Below are 18,271 nucleotides of genomic sequence, written 5' to 3'. Positions count from 1 at the left end.
TTTCCAGGGACTGAGGTGAGGCTGACTGGCCTGTAGTTCCCAGGATCCTCCTCCTTCCCTTTTTTAAAGATGGGCACTACATTAGCCTTTTTCCAGTCGTCCAGGACTTCCCCCGATCGCCATGAGTTTTCAAAGATAACGGCCAATGGCTCCGCAATCACATCCGCCAACTCCTTTAGCACTCTCGGATGCAACGCATCCGGCCCCATTGTGCACGTCCAGCTTTTCTAAATAGTCCCGAACCACTTCTTTCTCCACGGAGGGCTGGTCACCTCCTCCCCATGCTGTGCTGCCCAGCGCAGGAGTCTGGGAGCTGACCTTGTTCGTGAAGACAGAGGCAAAAAAAGCATTGCGTACATTAGCTTTTTCCACATCCTCTGTCACTAGGTTGCCTCCCTCATTCAGTAAGGGGCCCACGCTTCCCTTGACTTTCTTCTTGTTGCTAACATACCTGAAGAAACCCTTCTTGTTACTCTTAACATCTCTTGCTAGCTGCACCTCCAGGTGTGATTTGGCCTTCCTGATTTCACTCCTGCATGCCCGAGCAATATTTTTATACTCTTCCCTGGTCATTTGTCCAATCTTCCGCTCCTCGTAAGCTTCTTTTTTGTGTTTAAGATCAGCAAGGATTTCACTGTGAAGCCAAGCCGGTCGCCTGCCATATTGACTATTCTTTCTACACATCGGGATGGTTTGTCCCTGTAACCTCAATAAGGATTCTTTCAAATACAGCCAGCTCTCCTGGACTCCTTTCCCCCTCATGTTGTTCTCCCAGGGGATCCTGCCCATCAGTTCCCTGAGGGAGTCAAAGTCTGCTTTTCTGAAGTCCAGGGTCCGTATTCGGCTGCTCTCCTTTCTTCCCTGTGTCAGGATCCTGAACTCGATCATCTCATGGTCACTGCCTCCCAGGTTCCCATCCACTTTTAATTCCCCTACTACTTCTTCCCGGTTTGTGAGCAGCAGGTCAAGAAGAGCTCTGCCCCTAGTTGGTTCCTCCAGCACTTGCACCAGGAAATTGTCCCCTACACTTTCCAAAAACTTCCTGGATTGTCTGTGCACCGCTGTATTGCTCTCCCAGCAGATAACAGGGGCATTGAAGTCTCCCATGAGAACCAGGGCCCGCGATCTAGTAACTTCTGCGAGTTGCCGGAAGAAAGCCTCGTCCACCTCATCCCCCTGGTCTGGTGATCTATAGCAGATTCCCACCACAACATCACCCTTGTTGCTCACGCTTCTAAACTTAATCCAGAGACTCTCAGGTTTTTCTGCAGTTTCATACCGGAGCTCTGAGCAGTCAAACTGCTCCCTTACATACAATGCAACACCCCCACCTTTTCTGCCCTGCCTGTCCTCCTGGAACAGTTTATACCCATCCATGACAGTACTCCAGTCATGTGAGTTATCCCACCAAGTCTCTGTTATTCCAATCACGTCATAATTCCTTGACTGTGCCAGGACTTCCAGTTCTCCCTGCTTCTTTCCCAGGCTTCTTGCATTTGTGTATAGGCACTTGAGATAACTTGCTGTTTGTCTTGCTTTCTTAGTATGAGTCAGAAGCCCTCCCCTCTCATGCTCTCCTCCTCATGCTTCCTCCCGGTATCCCACTTCCCCACTTACCTCAGGGCTTTGGTCTCCTTCCCCCGTTGAACCTAGTTTAAAGCCCTCCTCACTAGGTTAGCCAGCTTGCTTGCGAAGATGCTCTTCCCTCTCTTCGTTAGGTGGAGCCTGTCTCTGCCTAGCACTCCTCCTTCTTGGAACACCATCCCATGGTCAAAGAATCCAAAGCCTTCTCTCCGACACCACCTGCGTAGCCATTCGTTGATGTCCACGATTCGACGGTCTCTACCCAGGCCTTTTCCTTCCACGGTCATGGCACCAGAGTGCACCCTCGGCATGTGTCTACATATGCTGCAGTGACACCTCCCACTTGCAGTGTAGACAGACCCACAGTGCTCAGGGGGTGTCACTTCCAAGCTTCCCTTTCTAATGCTGCTTGAAAGTGGGTGTAGCCAGTGGCTGTTCTCAAAGCTACTGCTGGCCCCCCTATTCTGACAGCAGATGAGTGTTGCGTGAGAAATGGCCCTGTGATGGTCTGCACCAGACGGGGGTGTTTGAATCCCTCGCTGGGAGTCTGGGATCATACCCAGCATTGACCCTGCATGGGGGAGGCTGCCCTGAAGAAGAGGGGATAGACGTGGTGCCCTGACGGGTGCCAAGGCCCAGCGCTGTGTGCAGGCTGCGGCTGCTTGACTCGCCTCACGGTCCTGCCTGCTCGTTTGGGGTAGTGTGTGCACACAGCGCTGCAGGGATTGGATCCCTGTCATAATGGAGCACAGCAAAGACGCCATTTTACCCACTAATTTGGGACTTTGTAACACTGAATATCTCCCCGTGACGGCAGCAGGTCTGGTGCGTCGCTTTGTGCTTGACTTTCAAAGCACGGCAGAGCGATTTCCAATACATGGCAGGCATTGGGATGTGATGGGGTGACAACTTGTTCTTCACCCACAGCCCTTTTGTTTCTTCCTCCCCCCAGCAGGAAATAAGGGGTCATAGACCTGGTTGGTGGTAAGGTGTCAGTGAAGTGGAGACTCTGCTGTATTCATTGGCTTCTCTTTTCTCTGCAGCAAGAATAACCGGAGCTTTGACACACCAGTGAAAGGGCCCCCCCAGGGTCCCCGGCTGCATATTGATATTCCTCGTGTCCAGCTGCTCATTGAGGATAAGGAGGGCATCAAGCAGCTGGGTGAGTGGGGCTCTTGCCTCAGATCTAATGGCACTTGGCCTTATTCCAGTTTAAAGGATTGCTGAGCAAACCCTCCTCCCCCCCCCGCCCCCGCTTCCCTGCTGAGACCTTACCGATAGCCCCACAGGCTCCTGGCTGGGCCCAGTTGGAGTGTTGCATGCTGGGACACGCTCCTGCTCATACACCAGAGATGAGGGCAGCTGCAGCAAGCGCTGTGAGATGGGACAGGTATGGCCGTACTTTGAGGGAACCCACAGAAGGGCCCTAGGGGAAGAGAATCTTCCCCCGCCACACTTCTGGCCAGGGAAATACTATTCTCAGGTAGATATCTGCCTGCCCTGGCTTCTGAGTGAGTGCCAGTTCCCCATGCCAAGAGCCCATCTTGGCCAGGGCATGTAGTTTGCCTTAGGACTGGGGGGTCTTCCCGCCCCCATCTTTCTCCCCCTTGCATTTATTCCATTGTCAGCCAAGTTGCCAATATCACTTGGGATCATTCTCACATTCCAGTTCTGGGGGGAACTGGGTTGGAAGCTGAGAGTCCCCTGTGCCCTGCCCCACTTTCATGCCCGGGAAGGAAGAAGTGCCACTTCCCTGGCCCTGCGTGCTGCACCCGTACCACACAGGAGGAGCTGTGTGAAGCCCCAGCTTTTTTGCGTGTATTGAGCCTGACACGGGTGGAGGAGAGTGAGGGAGATCCCCCAAGCAGCGAAGCCAGAGATCGGTCAGGCAAGGAGCTACTGTCAAGTGGGTCAGGGCAGCATGGGCTGGTGATGCTGGTGACTTGCAACAGATGCTTCGGTGGAGCTGTCTGAGCTCAGTCCCCAAACTCTTCTCCTTGCAGGGGATGATAAAGCTACAATACCAGTGACAGACACTGAGTTCAGCCAAGCTGTGAATCCCCAGAGCTTCTGCACTGGGGTATCCTTGCATCATCCAGCTCTGATACAGAACACCGGACCCTTGATCGACATGTCTGACATTCGACCCGGTACCAGTAAGTACTCGAGGCTGTGTGGCAGATCCCTTTCCTCAAGAGGCAGAGAGAGGCAACTGACGCAGGCTGTTTGCTGGCTGAGTGCCCCAGCCATCAAGCTGAGTGGTGTAACCAACTTGGGTGGAGTTAGGCCGCTTCTGAGCATGCCTACCAGGGCCATGCCTAGGTGCCCTGGCTTTGAGAATCCTGCTGGGGCTCAGGCATGAGAGAGAGGGGCAGCAATCGATGTGCTCACAGTCACCTAGAGAACTATTTGAGCACAAACTTAGGTGCCACGTGAGTTTAGGCACCTACAGGTTTGGGGCATCGCAATGGTGCCTAAAAGTGGGACTTGGGCACCTCAGTCTCTGTGTGGCTTTGTGTGCTCATCATTGCACCCCAGAGTTCTGTGCATAGGGCCCCATACTGAGCACTCATTCTCAGTTCAAGCTCCAGCTAAAGCGGTGCTGAGGTTCCCGAGGTAGGTTGCCTTATTGTCGGAATAATAGGGAGACTCTATACCCTCAAATTGTACCCCAGACTCTGTTCTGTGTCTTCATCAGGCATCCTAAGCCAAACGGGCTGTGTTTTGTTTGTTTGCATTTTAGAGCACTTTAATTGTAAACCAGTCAGATGGCAGGAGAGGAAGTGAGTTGTACCTCAGGAGCCCCTTTGCCATCACCCCAAACTTGCACCATGCATGGGACCCACAGCTGCCTACTAGCATACATGACACACGGTCTGTGAACTTTAAAAGAAAATGTGCAAAGCGCTCCAAACAAAAATGCTACTGCAGCCCGTGTCCCTCCCAGGTGGCTGGTGGCAGTTGTTGTCTTCCTCTGCATAGAGGAAGCACAGCTGCATAGAACGAAAGTGAAAATCTAATACTGCTTGGATTACTGAGCGTTGGAGCTTTGGGTGGGTCACGTCAGGGGAGGCCACGGTGATATGTTCTACGTGAATATGGCTCATTTTCCCGCCAAAGAAAAGTGATTTCTTCCCATCCCAAGAACAAGTGTGAAATACCAGCTGGGGTGTGTGTCGGTAACCTAACTGCACCCTGTCATTTATAAGCCTGGTGCTGTCACCTGCTCCAGAAGCCACCCTCCCCGTTGTGCAGCGTGGCTGCGAGAGCACCTGTACAACAAATGCTGCATGTGACTGAGACAGGGACGAGCGCCTTGAGCAAACATCAGACAGATTCTATGGGGCCGTGAAAATGTTTCAACTATTTGCAAATTACTGGCACTCCATCTAGCTCAAAGGGGTGTTACGTTAGACATTCAGTAGCTCATAGTTAGTTACATGTAGGGATTACATAAGAGTACATGGTTATATTTTGTTATGCACACAAGACCTTCTGCTAAGAGTTATGACCGTTATGCAAATAGTGTACATGGATTAGTGATAAGTAAGGCTAAAGCATACATGGTACCACTGTAATTATCTTCTTCTTCTGTCTCCAGCTGAGCAGATAACCCCGACAATGTATGCTTTATAATGAGGAGGCAGGGACTCTAAATATCTGTATAACTTTGTAACAACAGACGAGAGTTTCTCAAATCAGTCCATTCTACAAATAATGACAAATATTTTGATGTTTGTACCATGTGATCCAGGCGACTACAGACTCTTGCTCTAATGGAAGACAAAAAAGCGCATCTCATATCACCTGGAGCAAAGTGTTTGTTTTCCAAAGTACTAGTTTGAGTACTTGGTTGCATTATCAATTGCCTTTGGAAGCTTTCTGCCAATTTTCCACCAGCTATGGCTCTTTTTCTGATTTTTTCAGATAGATTGGATGCCCGATGAGAACGTGTAAACATCCACGCTGGTGACGACCACTACATATGTGCCAGCCATCAACTTTTTCTAGCTGATGAGTTCGTTACCCCCTAGTGCCCCATATGGGTCAGGGCTGGTAAACGACAGGCACAAGCGTCTGTCAGTGGACAGATGTCTAGCAATATACACAGACAGACATCTGCGTTTGCCTGTGTCTAGCTGTAGACACACATGCCCAGCTGTCGAGTGGTGGGTCCCAGGAAGGCTCTGTGTGTGTTTGCCTCATGAGAGCACATCTTTGTCAGAGAACAAACCTGACCGTGTTGTGTAACTTTTGTGCTTCAGACCCAGTTTCCCGGAAGAGCGTGAAATCCGCACACAGCACCCGGAACAGGTACTCCAGCCAATGGACTCTCACCAAATGCCAGGCATCTACTCCTGCACGTACTCTTACATCTGACTGGAGGACTGTGGGATCCCAGCATGGAATTACGGTCACAGAGAGTGACAGCTACAGCGCCAGTTTATCTCAGGACACGGGTGAGTCAGCAGGATGGGGAATGCGGTGGTGGTAGGGATCATCACTGCCCAAGGGAAAGGCCAGGCAGCTGGCACACCTAGGGGAGTAAGAGAAAAACCAGAGGCTCAGCTACCCGCTTACTCACTCCTGGGAGCAGCTTCTGCCTCAGCCACCCTCTACTGTGTCTCCAGCAGGAAACAGCCCAGGGTATCCCCAGAAAGCCCCCTGCCATTTTCTTCAGAGTCCAGGCAGAGCATACTCTGCAGTGGGGTGGATTTGATTTAAATCCCTAGTCAGGAAGACTCGATGTAATCATGGATTTCTACATAAAAGTGCATTCTTGTTCTAACCTCAATCCATGTTCTTCAGAGATCAATGTAGGTTTCATTTTTAGAAGATACACACTGTAAAGTGATTTATTTTGAAAACTGTTCAGATGAGTTTTACAGCTAGCTATCTCAGAAAATGAATGATTGATTGGTTATTTCATTTACCAAAGGTAATTGAAGCAGTTCACGTCCGAATGACTTCAGAAAGATCTATCTCCCGTTCAATCGGTTAATCATTAATATTTGGAGGGTTTTCTTGCCATGCTGTATGAGGAGGAGAACATCAGCAACATCAGACATTTAAATTTTTTTATTTATTTAACGAAAACAACGATATGTATTGTGGATTTGTTTGACAGCAACCAACCAACCATATCATAATGTAGCAAAACAAGCATATAGTTAAATGACATGAAAGAAAGAAAGCCTGAAAATTAACTAACTATTTGAGGTTAGTTAAACAAACACACAGTCCAGATTTTTAAATCGACTGTCAGGCAGGTCAACATGAGAAATGTAAGATATTGGCTTCTGCAGCTAACTAACTTGGTCGTCTTCACCTTCATTTTCCTGTGTGTTCATAATCTGACAAAGAAAAACCAGCTTTCCTGCTTTTTCGGGTCCCAAACGATTTCTCAGTTTGGAACGGATTGGTCGAAAGGAAGAAACTATTCTTTCTACACTGGCAGAAGAAGCTACTGCTGTTAAGTGAGATGATCACTTCCTTCCACAGTCTCTGAATCCAAGTGCTTATGTGACTTCCACCAGTTCACTGGTGGGACTTTCTGTAAAACCTCAGCAGCAAACCTATTGTTTGAATGGTTCACGCTTAGCTCTGAAGTTTATTATAGTTGGCATTATTGGAGGGCTGATTGCTGGATGTCCATGTCATAGCCAACTCCTTCTCCGCAGCAGTTTGGGTTTGACTGTGGTACTGAGTATTGAAACTATTAGCAAGAAAAGGAGCTGGAGATCGTGCTTGTCCCATTTGGTGTTTTAATGCTTGAAATTTAACTCTGTCATTTCATATTTCTCTTTTTAAGATCTCACTCAGTTCCTTCCAAATTAAAACAGGTATTTACTTATTTATTTAATTTCCCTGCATTTTGTTCAAAGCTACAGAAATAGCTCCAGGGCACTCAGTGTGTGCCACATTTCTCTGGTGCCCACTGTTGAGAGCTTTTGGCTGGGAGGGTGCCATCATCTATGTTTGTCAGTCAGTCAGGATTTTGCTCACAAACTGTCATGTGATTAGGCCAGCGCTCCAAACAAACAGTCCACTACTGAGTGAGTTCCATTGCACATCTTGTGGGGGAGTGGGAGGAACCAAGCTAAGGGGTTGTTACGGAAGTATTTTGCCATTGAGAATTGTAAACTATCAGGGCTGGAAGGGACCTTGGCAGGGCATCTAGTCCAACCCCCAACTAAATCATCCCAGCCAGGCCTTAAAAACCTCTAAGGAAGGAGATTCCACCACTAAATTTCTAGTGAAAGAGTAGTTCCTGCTATGTGCCTTAAACCTCTGCCACTGCAACTTGAGACCATTACTCCTCATTCTGTTGTCTGCTACCACGGAGAACAGTCTAGATCCACCCCCTTTTGGGTAGTTGCAAGCAGCTATTAAATCCCCCCTCATTCTTCTCTTCCGCAGACTAAACAAACAACTGCAGTTCCCTTTTGGTGAGGCCTCCTCATCTAGAGTCCTGTGTCTGGTTTTGGGCCCCACACTACAAGAAGGATGTGGCCAAATTGGAGAGAGAGTCCAGCGAAGGGCAACAAAAATGATTCGGGGACTGGAACGCATGACTGATGAGGAGAGGCTGAGGGAACTGGGATTGTTCAGTCTGCAGAAGAGAAGAATGAGGGGGGATTTGATAGCTGCTTTCAACTACCCAAAAGAGGGTTCCAAAGAAAGAGGATGGTTCTAGACTATTGTCAGTGGTAGCAGAGGACAGGACAAGGAGTAATGGTCTCAAGTTGCAGTGGGGGAGGTTTAGGTTGGATAGCAGGAAAACTTTTTCACTAGGAGGGTGGCGAAACACTGGAATGCGTTACCTAGGGAGGTGGTGGAATCTCCTTCCTTAGAAGTTGTTAAGGTCAGGCTTGACAAAGCCCTGGCTGGGATGATTTAGTTGGTTGGGGATTGGGTCCTGCTTTGAGCAGGGGGTTGGACTAGATGACCTCCTGAGGTCCCTTCCAATCCTGGTAGTCTCTGATTCCCTCAGCCTCTCCTCATAAGTCATGCGTTCCAGTCCCCGAATCATTTTTGTTGCCCTCCGCTGGACTCTTTCCAATTTTTCCACATCCTTCTTGTAGTGTGGGGCTGAAACCTGGACACAGGACTCCAGGTGAGGCTTCACCAATGTCGAATAGAGGGGACCGATCGTCTCCCTTGATCTGCTGGCAGTGCCCCTACTTATACATCCCAAAATGCCATTGGCCTTCTTGGCAACAAGGGCACCCTGTTGACTCATATCCAGCTTCTCGTCCACTGTCACCCCTAGGTCCTTTTCTGCAGAACTGCTGCCTAGTGTGTAGCAGTGCCAGACTCTGCACTTGTCCTTGTTGAATGTCATCAGATGTCTTTTTGGTCCACTCCTCCAATTTGTCTAGGTCCCTCTGTATCCTATCGGCACCCTCCAGTGTATCTGCCATGCCTCCCAGTTTAGCATCACCTGCAAACTTGCTGAGGGTGCAACCCTCTAGATCATTGCTGAAGATGTTGAACAAAGCTGGCCACTGGACCAACCCTTGGGGCACTCTGTCAACTAGACATGGAGCCATTGATCACTCCCTGTTGAGCCTGAGGATCTAGCTGGCTTTCTATGCATCTTATAGTCCATTCCTCCAGCCCATACGTCTAACCTGCTGGCCAGAAGACTGTGGGAGATGAGATAAGATGACTGTCTCAAAAGCACAGTTCTTGGCTTTCCTGGATGGGATGGCAGATAGATAGATGACTCAGTCTCCCTTAGGAGGGAGTCCCTGACCATCTCCACCTGCTGCCTCCTCTTGGGTGTGGTGGTTGTGAAACCCCCATCCCTTCCAATTGGTGGAGTCTCCTTCTGCTCCCTTCCCTCAGCTGTCTCATCTAGTTGACTCTCAGCATCAGGACCTGGGGAGAGAACTTGAAACTGGGTGCTCACCTGTATCTGCAGTGCTGGTGCAGAGATGCTTTGCTGTTGGTCTGGCTGCTTCTGGAAGTCACGTGCTGCCAATTGTCCTCACCGTTGTTCTGTCCCTGCTAGGCAGCCTGCTCTACCTCTTCAGAAGGTTGTGCCTGCTGGAGTGTATCCTGATGTCTGTCTGTCTGTCTGTCCAGGGAATCTTCATGTTGTCTTTGGCAATGCAGGGTTGGTACTGGGTTCTCCAGTCCTTGAATGTTCTCTTCCAGTCGGGTGATATGCCCTTTGTGGCACAGCAGCTGACTGATTGATTGCTCACCTTCCTTTTGGGAGATGAAAGAGTCTGTGGGCCTGCCTGCTGTTTGCAGCAGGTGTCCTGGCTCAAAGCCTTGCCCTGCACTCACTCAGTCAGGCCCAAGCTGAACACAGCACTGCCCCAGCCAAGCATGCCCCTTCACCCTCCCCGCTAAACTCCCTTGCGAAACTCCCCTGTTAGCCATCCCTGTTCGCACGCTCCTCTGGTCGCTTAGGGGCCGGCTTCTTAGAGTCCTGCTGGCCCCACCCCCTGAGCAGGGGTTGGTGGGTGCTAACAGGCTTAGTGCTCGCAGCCTTGCCTAGCACAGCGCCTGTCAGCCACACTGCAGGCACCCCACACACAGATACACACTTTCCCCAAGGGTCACATCATCATCATCACTCCTCCTTCACCTGGAGACCCCCCCCCGCCCCCCTCGCTCGCAATACAACACTCAAGTCTTTGGCTAGGAAGTGCATCAACCAAGCACTGCAACCACATGTTGTTAGCTTGGGACTCTCTTCCAATCTCAGATACAGTTGCAGCAGCATCTGTGACCAAGCTGCATACTAGACATCTGACCTTTTTGCACACTGTGAGACAGCTTTCATTGCTGCTACTTGGAAGTATTCTGCTTTGTGTGCATTTCCCGATGCCTCTGTAAGGAAGACAGACATTCCCCACTTCCATTGTCACACAAGCAAATACAATAGGATCATTGTGGCCATTGCTCCACCCATCATAGATTCATAGATAGTTAGGTCAGAAGGGGCCATTATGATCATCTAGTCCGACCTCCTGCACAACACAGGCCACAGATTCTCACCCACCCACTCCTACAAAAAAAACCTCTCACCTGTGTCTGAGCTATTGAAGTTGTCAAATCATGGTTTAAAGACTTCAAGGAGCAGAGAATGCTCCAGCAAGTGACCCGTGCCCCATGCTACAGAGGAAGGCAAAAAACCTCCAGGGCCTCTTCCAATCTGCCCGGGAGGAAAATTCCTTCCCGACCCCAAATATGGCGATCGGCTAAACCCAGAGCATGTGGGCAAGATTCACCAGCCAGACACTACAGAAAATTGGTTCCTGGGTAACTCAGATCCCACCCCATCTAACCAACATCCCATCACAGGCCATTGGGCCTATTTACCATGAATATTTAATTACCAAAACCATGTTATCCCATCATACCATCTCCTCCATAAACTTATCGAGCTTAATCTTAAAGCCAGATAGATCTTTTGCCCCCACTGCTTCCCTTGGAAGGCTATTCCAAAACTTCACTCCTCTGAGGGTTACAAACCTTCGTCTACTTTCAAGTCAAAACTTCCCGATGGCCAGTCTATATCCATTTGTTCTTGTGTCCACGTTGGTACAGAGCTTAAATAATTCCTCTCCCTCTCCAGGATTTATCCCTCTGATGTATTTATAGAGAGCAATCCTGTCTCCCCTCAACCTTCTTTTCGTTAGGCTAAACAAACCAAGCTCCTTGACTCTCCTTTCGTAAGACAGGTTTTCCATTCCTCGGATCATCCTGGTAGCCCTTCTCTGTACCTGTTCCAGGTTGAATTCATCCTTCTTAAACATGGGAGACCAGAACTGCACACAGTATTCCAGGTGAGGTCTCACCAGTGCCTCATATAACGGTACTAACAAACACCTCCTGATCTCTACTCAAAATACCTCACCTGATGCATCCTAAGACCACATTAGCTTTTTTCACGGCCATATCACGTTGGCGGCTCATACTCATCCTGTGGTCGACCAATACTCCAAGGTCCTTCTCCTCCTCCATTACTTCTAATTGATGCATCCCCAGCTTATAACTAAAAATCAATTTCACCCTCTAGACCTTTTGCACACCGATCACTTTCTCTTTCAGACACTGTATCCAGCAATTTGCCTGCAACATCTGCTCTTTTCCACAGACCATATCCCAGTCTTTCTTACTGACTGAACCATGTTAATGAAGTGTGAGTTCTCAATGCTACAGAAAGGAGAGTCTGTGGCATAACCAAACCAGACAATTCGTTTCATCACTTACCTACCTCTTTTTGTGATCTGCAGGGTCTTCTCACAAACTTATCTACGGTGGCTTCTGGACCATTGAAAATCCTTTCCTTTTGCTACACAGGATATACTGTGGCTATGTGACATATCTGATATGGCTGAACCACTATCAATCATTGGCAGACAACTCGGACACTCTAGAAAATGATGGTGATCTTGAAGGTGGATAGGCTTCAGAATCCTGTATGTTAACAGATTCTCCTCACCAACATAAGTCAATGCAGTTCTTTATCAATTATCATCATAATCATTTAGTGTTACTCATTGCATTCACTGACACTTTCTGGTACTATCAATCATTTTAGGTAACAAACCACTGAAACACACAGATCTTCCTTTTACAATTTCACCTTTAGCATAACTCTATTGTTTGCTCAAACACAAGAATTCAGGAAGAGTCCAGAAGAAAGACAGGCAGTCCTTACAAAAGAAATATGAAATAGAAAAGTTTACCAACCTGAAGATCCTGCATGTTCCTTTCATCATCTTCAACACAGCTTCTGCCTCAAAAGAAACACTTCTCATGAGAACGGCAAAGAGTCTGGTGGCACCTTATAGACTAACAAACAGACTCATTGGAGCATAAGCTTCCATGGGTCAATACCCACTTCGTCAGATGCGTGTAGTGGAAATTTCCAGAGGCAGGTATAACTATTCAAGCAAGAATCAGGCTAGGGATAATGAGGTTAGTTCAATCAGGGAGGATGAGGCCCTCTTCTCGTGATGTTGTTTCAGTGAGGCAAGCAGGCCTTGCATTTCGCATACACGCCTGTCTTGTCCACAGGTAGAGGGACTTCATTACAATAACCCCAAACTGGATCTCTTTTACAGCCTCCCGGCATTGCAGGTTTTCCCTTCTCATGAGAGGATGGTACAGTAGATCTCAAATCAATGAAGACTACACTCAGAAAGACCTCCACACTTCCAGACTATGCTGCCCAAATAGTGTAACTGTTGCTTCTGCTGCCCATCCCTCCCTTCTCTTTGTCCAGATCTATTCCACCCTCAACAATCTGCTGTTCATTGAACTTTCTGAGAGAGGTTAGGGATTGACTCTGTGTACACCAATTTGCAGAGGGACAATAGAGTTGAGGTCTGTCATTTTTTTCTCCCCTCTCTTTCTTTGTGCACAAGCATGTTATCGTCTCTGGAGACACAAATCTACAGTTTGAGAACTGCGAAACTAAGCATCCCTGATGGTATCTTCTAGACAGAGCCCCGTTGCATAGTGTACCGATGCTGGTTCTGGCAGGACCCAACTGAGAGTGCCAATTCAGAACAAATTGCTTCAAGCAAGTCAGTTAGAGCCAAAGGCTGGGGTTTTGCCACCTCTAAGGCAAACCAAACCAACCAACCAGACAAGACTTGTGGGTAGCCAGTGTGGTAAAACCAAAGTCACACAAGCAATTTCCTTCGACGCTCCAGTTTCCCAGCATCGCCATCAGTGCCGCTCATTATGGGGACAGATGGTTATGAAAACTAAGACCCCCAGTAAAAGAAAAGAGGTTCTCTCAATCCCAAAGGACCAAGCCCCAGACCCGGGTCAATATACAAATCGGATCTCACCCACAAACCACACTGTTGCCGATCCTTTAGAATCTAAAGATCTATTTAGAAAAGGGAAAAGATATTGATGAGAGCTACAACTGGTTAAATGGAATCAATTACATACAGTAATGGCAAAGTTCCTGGTTCAGGCTTGTAGCTTTGATAGAATAAACTGCAAGTTCAAATCAAGTCTCTGGAGTCCATCCATAGCTGGGATGGGTCATCCATCCTTTGTGTAGAGCTTCCCTTTGTAGCAAAGAAGTCCCTCCAGCAGTCAGAAGCAGGATTGAAGACAAGATGGAGATGAGGCATCGGCCTTTTATAGTCTTTTCCAGGTGTAAGAACGCCTCTTTGTTCTTACTGTGGAAAATTACAGCACAATCAAGTTTGGAGTCACATGGGCAAGGCCCTGCATACTTTGCCAAGTCACAAGGCATATCTATCTGCCTTCTCTCAATGGGTCAGTTGTACAGCTGATGGTCCTTAAGGGGCCATCCAGCAGGCTAGGCAGAGCTGACACCGACTTGTCTGGGGTATCACCCAGAAGCATAGCATAAGGTTGAAATACAGACAGTATAGAGCCAATATTCATAATCAACTACAAAAATGATTGATTGATAGATACACACAGCATAACCTAGACCCCTTACACAACAACCTTTAGACAATATTTGCTGCAAATATATAACAGTGATCGACACAGTTACAGATTGTCAACAACATCACAGGTAGATTAGATTAGAAAGATTAACCTAAATAATCCATATGGAAGCCCCTGGAACCCCATAAGATTGGGTCCCTCATCTATGATCTACAAAACTTTTCTTAAACATTACATGAATATATATTCTTATACTATAGAATTAGAATTTATAATCCCTATTCCATGATGAGATAGATCTCTATCTATCTTTGAGCTATAATGTATCTTAACTCAACTAAAATTTCCTTTCTTTAGATAGGTTTTTTTCCTCAAAAAGCATTTTATCAAACAAACAATTCTGTTTTTTTTTAATCATAGATTAGATTTGTATCCACCCTGCTCCGCAGCCTCAGTATCCTTAGTGGCTGGGGCATGCACCAGTGGGTAGTGTGACTGACAGACACATTCCCATCCACTAAGTGACTTTGCCCCTCACAAGGGAAAAGCTTGCTAATGGAGAACACCACATCAAACTTTGACGTTTTGTTTTGGTATACAATACGCAGAAAGATGCGTGTCTCTTGTTTGGTTACATAAATACACAACACATAGTTTGAAACAAACATACATACACAAATTGACACACTTGTTTTTAACACAAAACATATGCACCAATAAGGATACATACAAACCCTACACAAATATTTTAATGTGTGGTGTGGGTTTTTATATTAAAATATAAAGTCTGGAAAAAAAATGCTGACTGCTTCATTTTAATATGGTTGTTTCAAAGGAAAATTTAGTCAAAATCAGCCCACTTTAAACAGCTGTACCCTCGGCATTCTACACCAGTGCCTCCCCATCCCGGATCTGATTGCCTACCTTGTTTTCAGACAAAGGGCGGAACAGCATGGTGTCTACGGAGAGCGCCTCATCCACCTACGAGGAGCTGGCACGGGCCTATGAGCACGCCAAGCTCGAGGAGCAATTGCAGCATGCCAAGTTCGAGATCACAGAGTGCTTCATCTCAGATAGCTCTTCCGACCAAATGACCACAGGGACCAATGAGAACGCAGACAGCATGACCTCCATGAGCACCCCATCCGAGCCAGGCATCTGCAGGTTCACTGCCTCCCCGCCCAAGCCGCAGGACAGCGACAGAGGCAAGAACGTGGCGGTGCCCATCCCACACAGAGCTAACAAGAGTAAGTATCCTTCCGATGGCTAAGAGCGCCCCCGTCACCCATGCAGGAGCAAGGCTGCAGCATGGCTATTCCAGCCACTGAGGTCCCAGCCCCTGAGCGCTAGTGCTCAACATGGCACTGTCATCCCGTAGAGCGCGCACACGGCCTTCCTCGGGATTCGTTTTCAAGCAGCCCTGCTGTGTCTGGCCACATCTGCAATGTGAGCGCTCACCTAAATTTGCTGCTGCTGTCTCCTCCATTTTGGTTCCACAATTCTTTGGATAGCTACAACAAAAAACAAGGCTTATTTTACACAAGAGTTTGATCCCTATTTCCCAGTCTTTAAGGGCTCATGAGCTCAGAGAGGGAAGCAATTACTTACCACAGAATGTGTCATATCAGTTTTACCCCACTACGCTCTCGGCCCTTCTAAGGACAAACTGAAGCATGGATGACAACTAGACAGAGCGTCTGCTCTCGAGAGGAGTCAAGGGCCACTGATCCTGTTGCTGTCCTCTAGGTTGCGCACACCTACATAATCCCTTCCAGCAGCTAACTTAGAGCCTTCAGGTTCACACTGTGATCAATGCTTACTAAGCCCACTTTCCTTTCTCCCTACTAGCCTTACATGTCTGTTATAAGGATTATTATACACAGATGATCCCTGGTAATTTACTGTTTGTGGTGTTATGCATTGGGTGCTGCTTTCGGTCCTCACTCCTGAAATTCTAAAGAGCAGTCCAGTGATGCGGCAAGGTTAAGGGCTCAGTCCCGCAAACGCTGCCACCCACAATCCCCCACCTTCTGTGAGCTCAAGGGGACTCTGCAGATATTACTCCCCCATCCGTAAATATTTGTAGAATTGGACCCTAGAAGAGCAAATGATTTGGTTTGGCTGAGTGGGGACACAGGTGAATCTCACCACCAGAGGTTTATCCCGATGGATAGCCTACAAAGTCTTATTAATTGTTAGTGGATGGACTCAACCCTGCATTCACAGGGAGCTGGGCTAGATAAGCCACTAGCTTCCCACCCCCACCAGGACAGCACTCTCCCCTTTATCTTGTGCATTTAGGGACTGACCTTTGGATCCTATGGACACTGTTGCTGCCTTGCTACCTCCGTGCAATGCTTTTCCATCTAGGGCTCATGCCATTCCAAGTTGCTGAGAGATGGTGGCCAGCTTTCCGTTTTACCTGTTTGTGAGTGAGCTATAGACGCCTTCGGGTGCTGAACTCTAGAGAACTCATTTCTGGGCCAGGGTTGGTATTATATTATCACCATCACTCCACCGTTAGCATTCACCAGGCCTGAATCTGCTGTGATCTGTATAGGAGCCACCTGCATTTGCATTACTTCATTATCTACAGTCTCAGGAAGGGTCACCTGCTGTCCTAGACCGCTCTTCTGCCTTTGCAGTGATGTTCCCGTGGGGCACGGGTTTCCTTCTCTCCACCCCTCCACTGACAGCTGCTGGGCTGGGGGAAGCTAGAATGAAATGATCCTCTCGAACCTCAGCCACGAAGCCCCTGGGCGGAACGGGACTCCAGTCCCAGCAAACAAAACTGAACTCCAGCATCTTTCTTCCCCCATCACTATTTCAATTGCATTTCAGCAGCAGAGGCACCTCAGGTCTCAACCGTCGCTTTCCTCTTGACAACACTACTTTCCCTCAGGGTCTCCTCACCGTTACTGGGCAGCCATACGTTAGATACTTCCTCTTTTTATAGCATGGGTCCTTTATCATCCTCAGAGATGAGAGTATCAAATCGTGGCGCACATAAAGAACAGGGATCTTTCCTCTCTGATCCTGATAAGAAAAGCGCAAAGGCAGAGCAAGGTTCCTGGCATGAAAGCACACACCACAAACCATTTGTGCCTGTGTAGAAAGAGGAGACCTATGAAGAGCGAAAGACAAACAGGTGCTTGTTGTCAGGCACACGCAGGGGTCAGTCATTACTCTTGCTTCCCACACTCTATGCGAAACTGCTAGGCGTTTCGAGCACCTTACCTCTGTCTTTGTTCCCTGCAGGCGATTACTGCAACCTTCCCTTGTACATGAAATCAGAAGCATTCTTCCGCAAGCCTGACATCCACGATCCTTGTCCAGTGGTCCCGCCCAGGGAAGCCTCCATCCGAAACCTAGCCAGGGCTTATCACACGCAAGCGAGGCATATGACGCTAGACCCAGGCAGCAAGCCTTTGGGCCTGCCACACCCGGGCTCCTCCACAACTACTTTACCTCAAAGAACACTCACCATGCCTGTCTCGGCAAACTCCGCTTCTGCTCCTGCCGCCGATCCCGCTCCTGCCGCCAGCGCTGAGCCACGCATGCCCACACACACCAAGATGGGAGGCTCTAGAGACTCTTTACTAGAAATGAGCACATCCGGTATAGGGAGATCTCAAAAACAAGGGGCTGGAGCGTACTCCAAATCCTACACTCTTGTGTAGGAAACTAGAAAACCAATTTAAAAGAAACTGCTGGTTTCCTGCATTATTTATATTGAAATAAAATAAACTCTTGTACATAATGAACTCTTTTGTATAAATGAAACTATTTTCTTCTTCTCCAGAACTGAAAAAGAAGCCAGGCACAAAGAATTTGATGTTACAGATTTAAAATAAATATATATATATATATATATATATATGTGATCTTATATTTCACATCATTTTGAAAGGAGCACAAAGAGACTCAGCGATTTTTTCCCCTAATATTACTGGTGGTTTTGAAAAGCAAATTCTCAAAGACATTGCATGCTGTTTACTGTTCTGAAAACAACAGGAGTTGCTTTGATTTGCAAATGCTTATGTGTTAATACCTTTTTCTATGAAAAAACCCAGCGCCGTGTGCAATAAAAGTTATGTTTATACGTTGGAGTTTTCCATTTGATTCAAGCCTCAGGATTGCACTAGGAGTGGACCGGGTTGAGAAAAGGGCTCAAATAGCTGAGAGAAGGGTTTAGTGCTCTTAGCTTTTCAGTAGCTCGTGGCAGTTTGCACATCTGCCTAAAAACCATGGCTGTAAAGCTTTAGCCAGGACACTAAGC

General features: G+C 47.8%; 1 protein-coding gene and 1 long non-coding RNA gene across 2 annotated transcripts in view; one reads left to right on the top strand and one right to left on the bottom strand.

Annotated features, from left to right (window-relative positions):
• DSCAML1 (DS cell adhesion molecule like 1) overlaps nucleotides 1–18,031 on the top strand; it is a 325,499-nt gene extending 307,468 nt beyond the window's left edge. Inside the window, exons 29-33 of the mRNA XM_074936884.1 lie at nucleotides 2,628–2,746; nucleotides 3,588–3,740; nucleotides 5,850–6,044; nucleotides 14,928–15,239; nucleotides 17,251–18,031. Coding sequence (XP_074792985.1) covers nucleotides 2,628–2,746; nucleotides 3,588–3,740; nucleotides 5,850–6,044; nucleotides 14,928–15,239; nucleotides 17,251–17,672 — 1,201 coding nt within the window. The 3' untranslated portion in view covers nucleotides 17,673–18,031. The remainder of the gene's footprint in view (nucleotides 1–2,627; nucleotides 2,747–3,587; nucleotides 3,741–5,849; nucleotides 6,045–14,927; nucleotides 15,240–17,250) is intronic.
• Nucleotides 5,969–9,786, bottom strand: LOC141976085 (uncharacterized). The gene is made up of 3 exons (XR_012636068.1): nucleotides 9,500–9,786; nucleotides 6,519–6,617; nucleotides 5,969–6,121 (listed from the first exon to the last, which is right to left on the bottom strand). It is a non-coding gene; the product is annotated as an uncharacterized LOC141976085 (long non-coding RNA).
• Nucleotides 18,032–18,271: the final 240 nt, after the last annotated feature.

Source organism: Natator depressus, chromosome 22 (assembly GCF_965152275.1).
Source record: "Natator depressus isolate rNatDep1 chromosome 22, rNatDep2.hap1, whole genome shotgun sequence".
Lineage (NCBI taxonomy): Eukaryota > Metazoa > Chordata > Testudines > Cheloniidae > Natator > Natator depressus.
The sequence above is the reverse complement of the archived record's forward strand: the minus strand, read 5'-3'. Positions and strand labels throughout refer to the sequence as shown.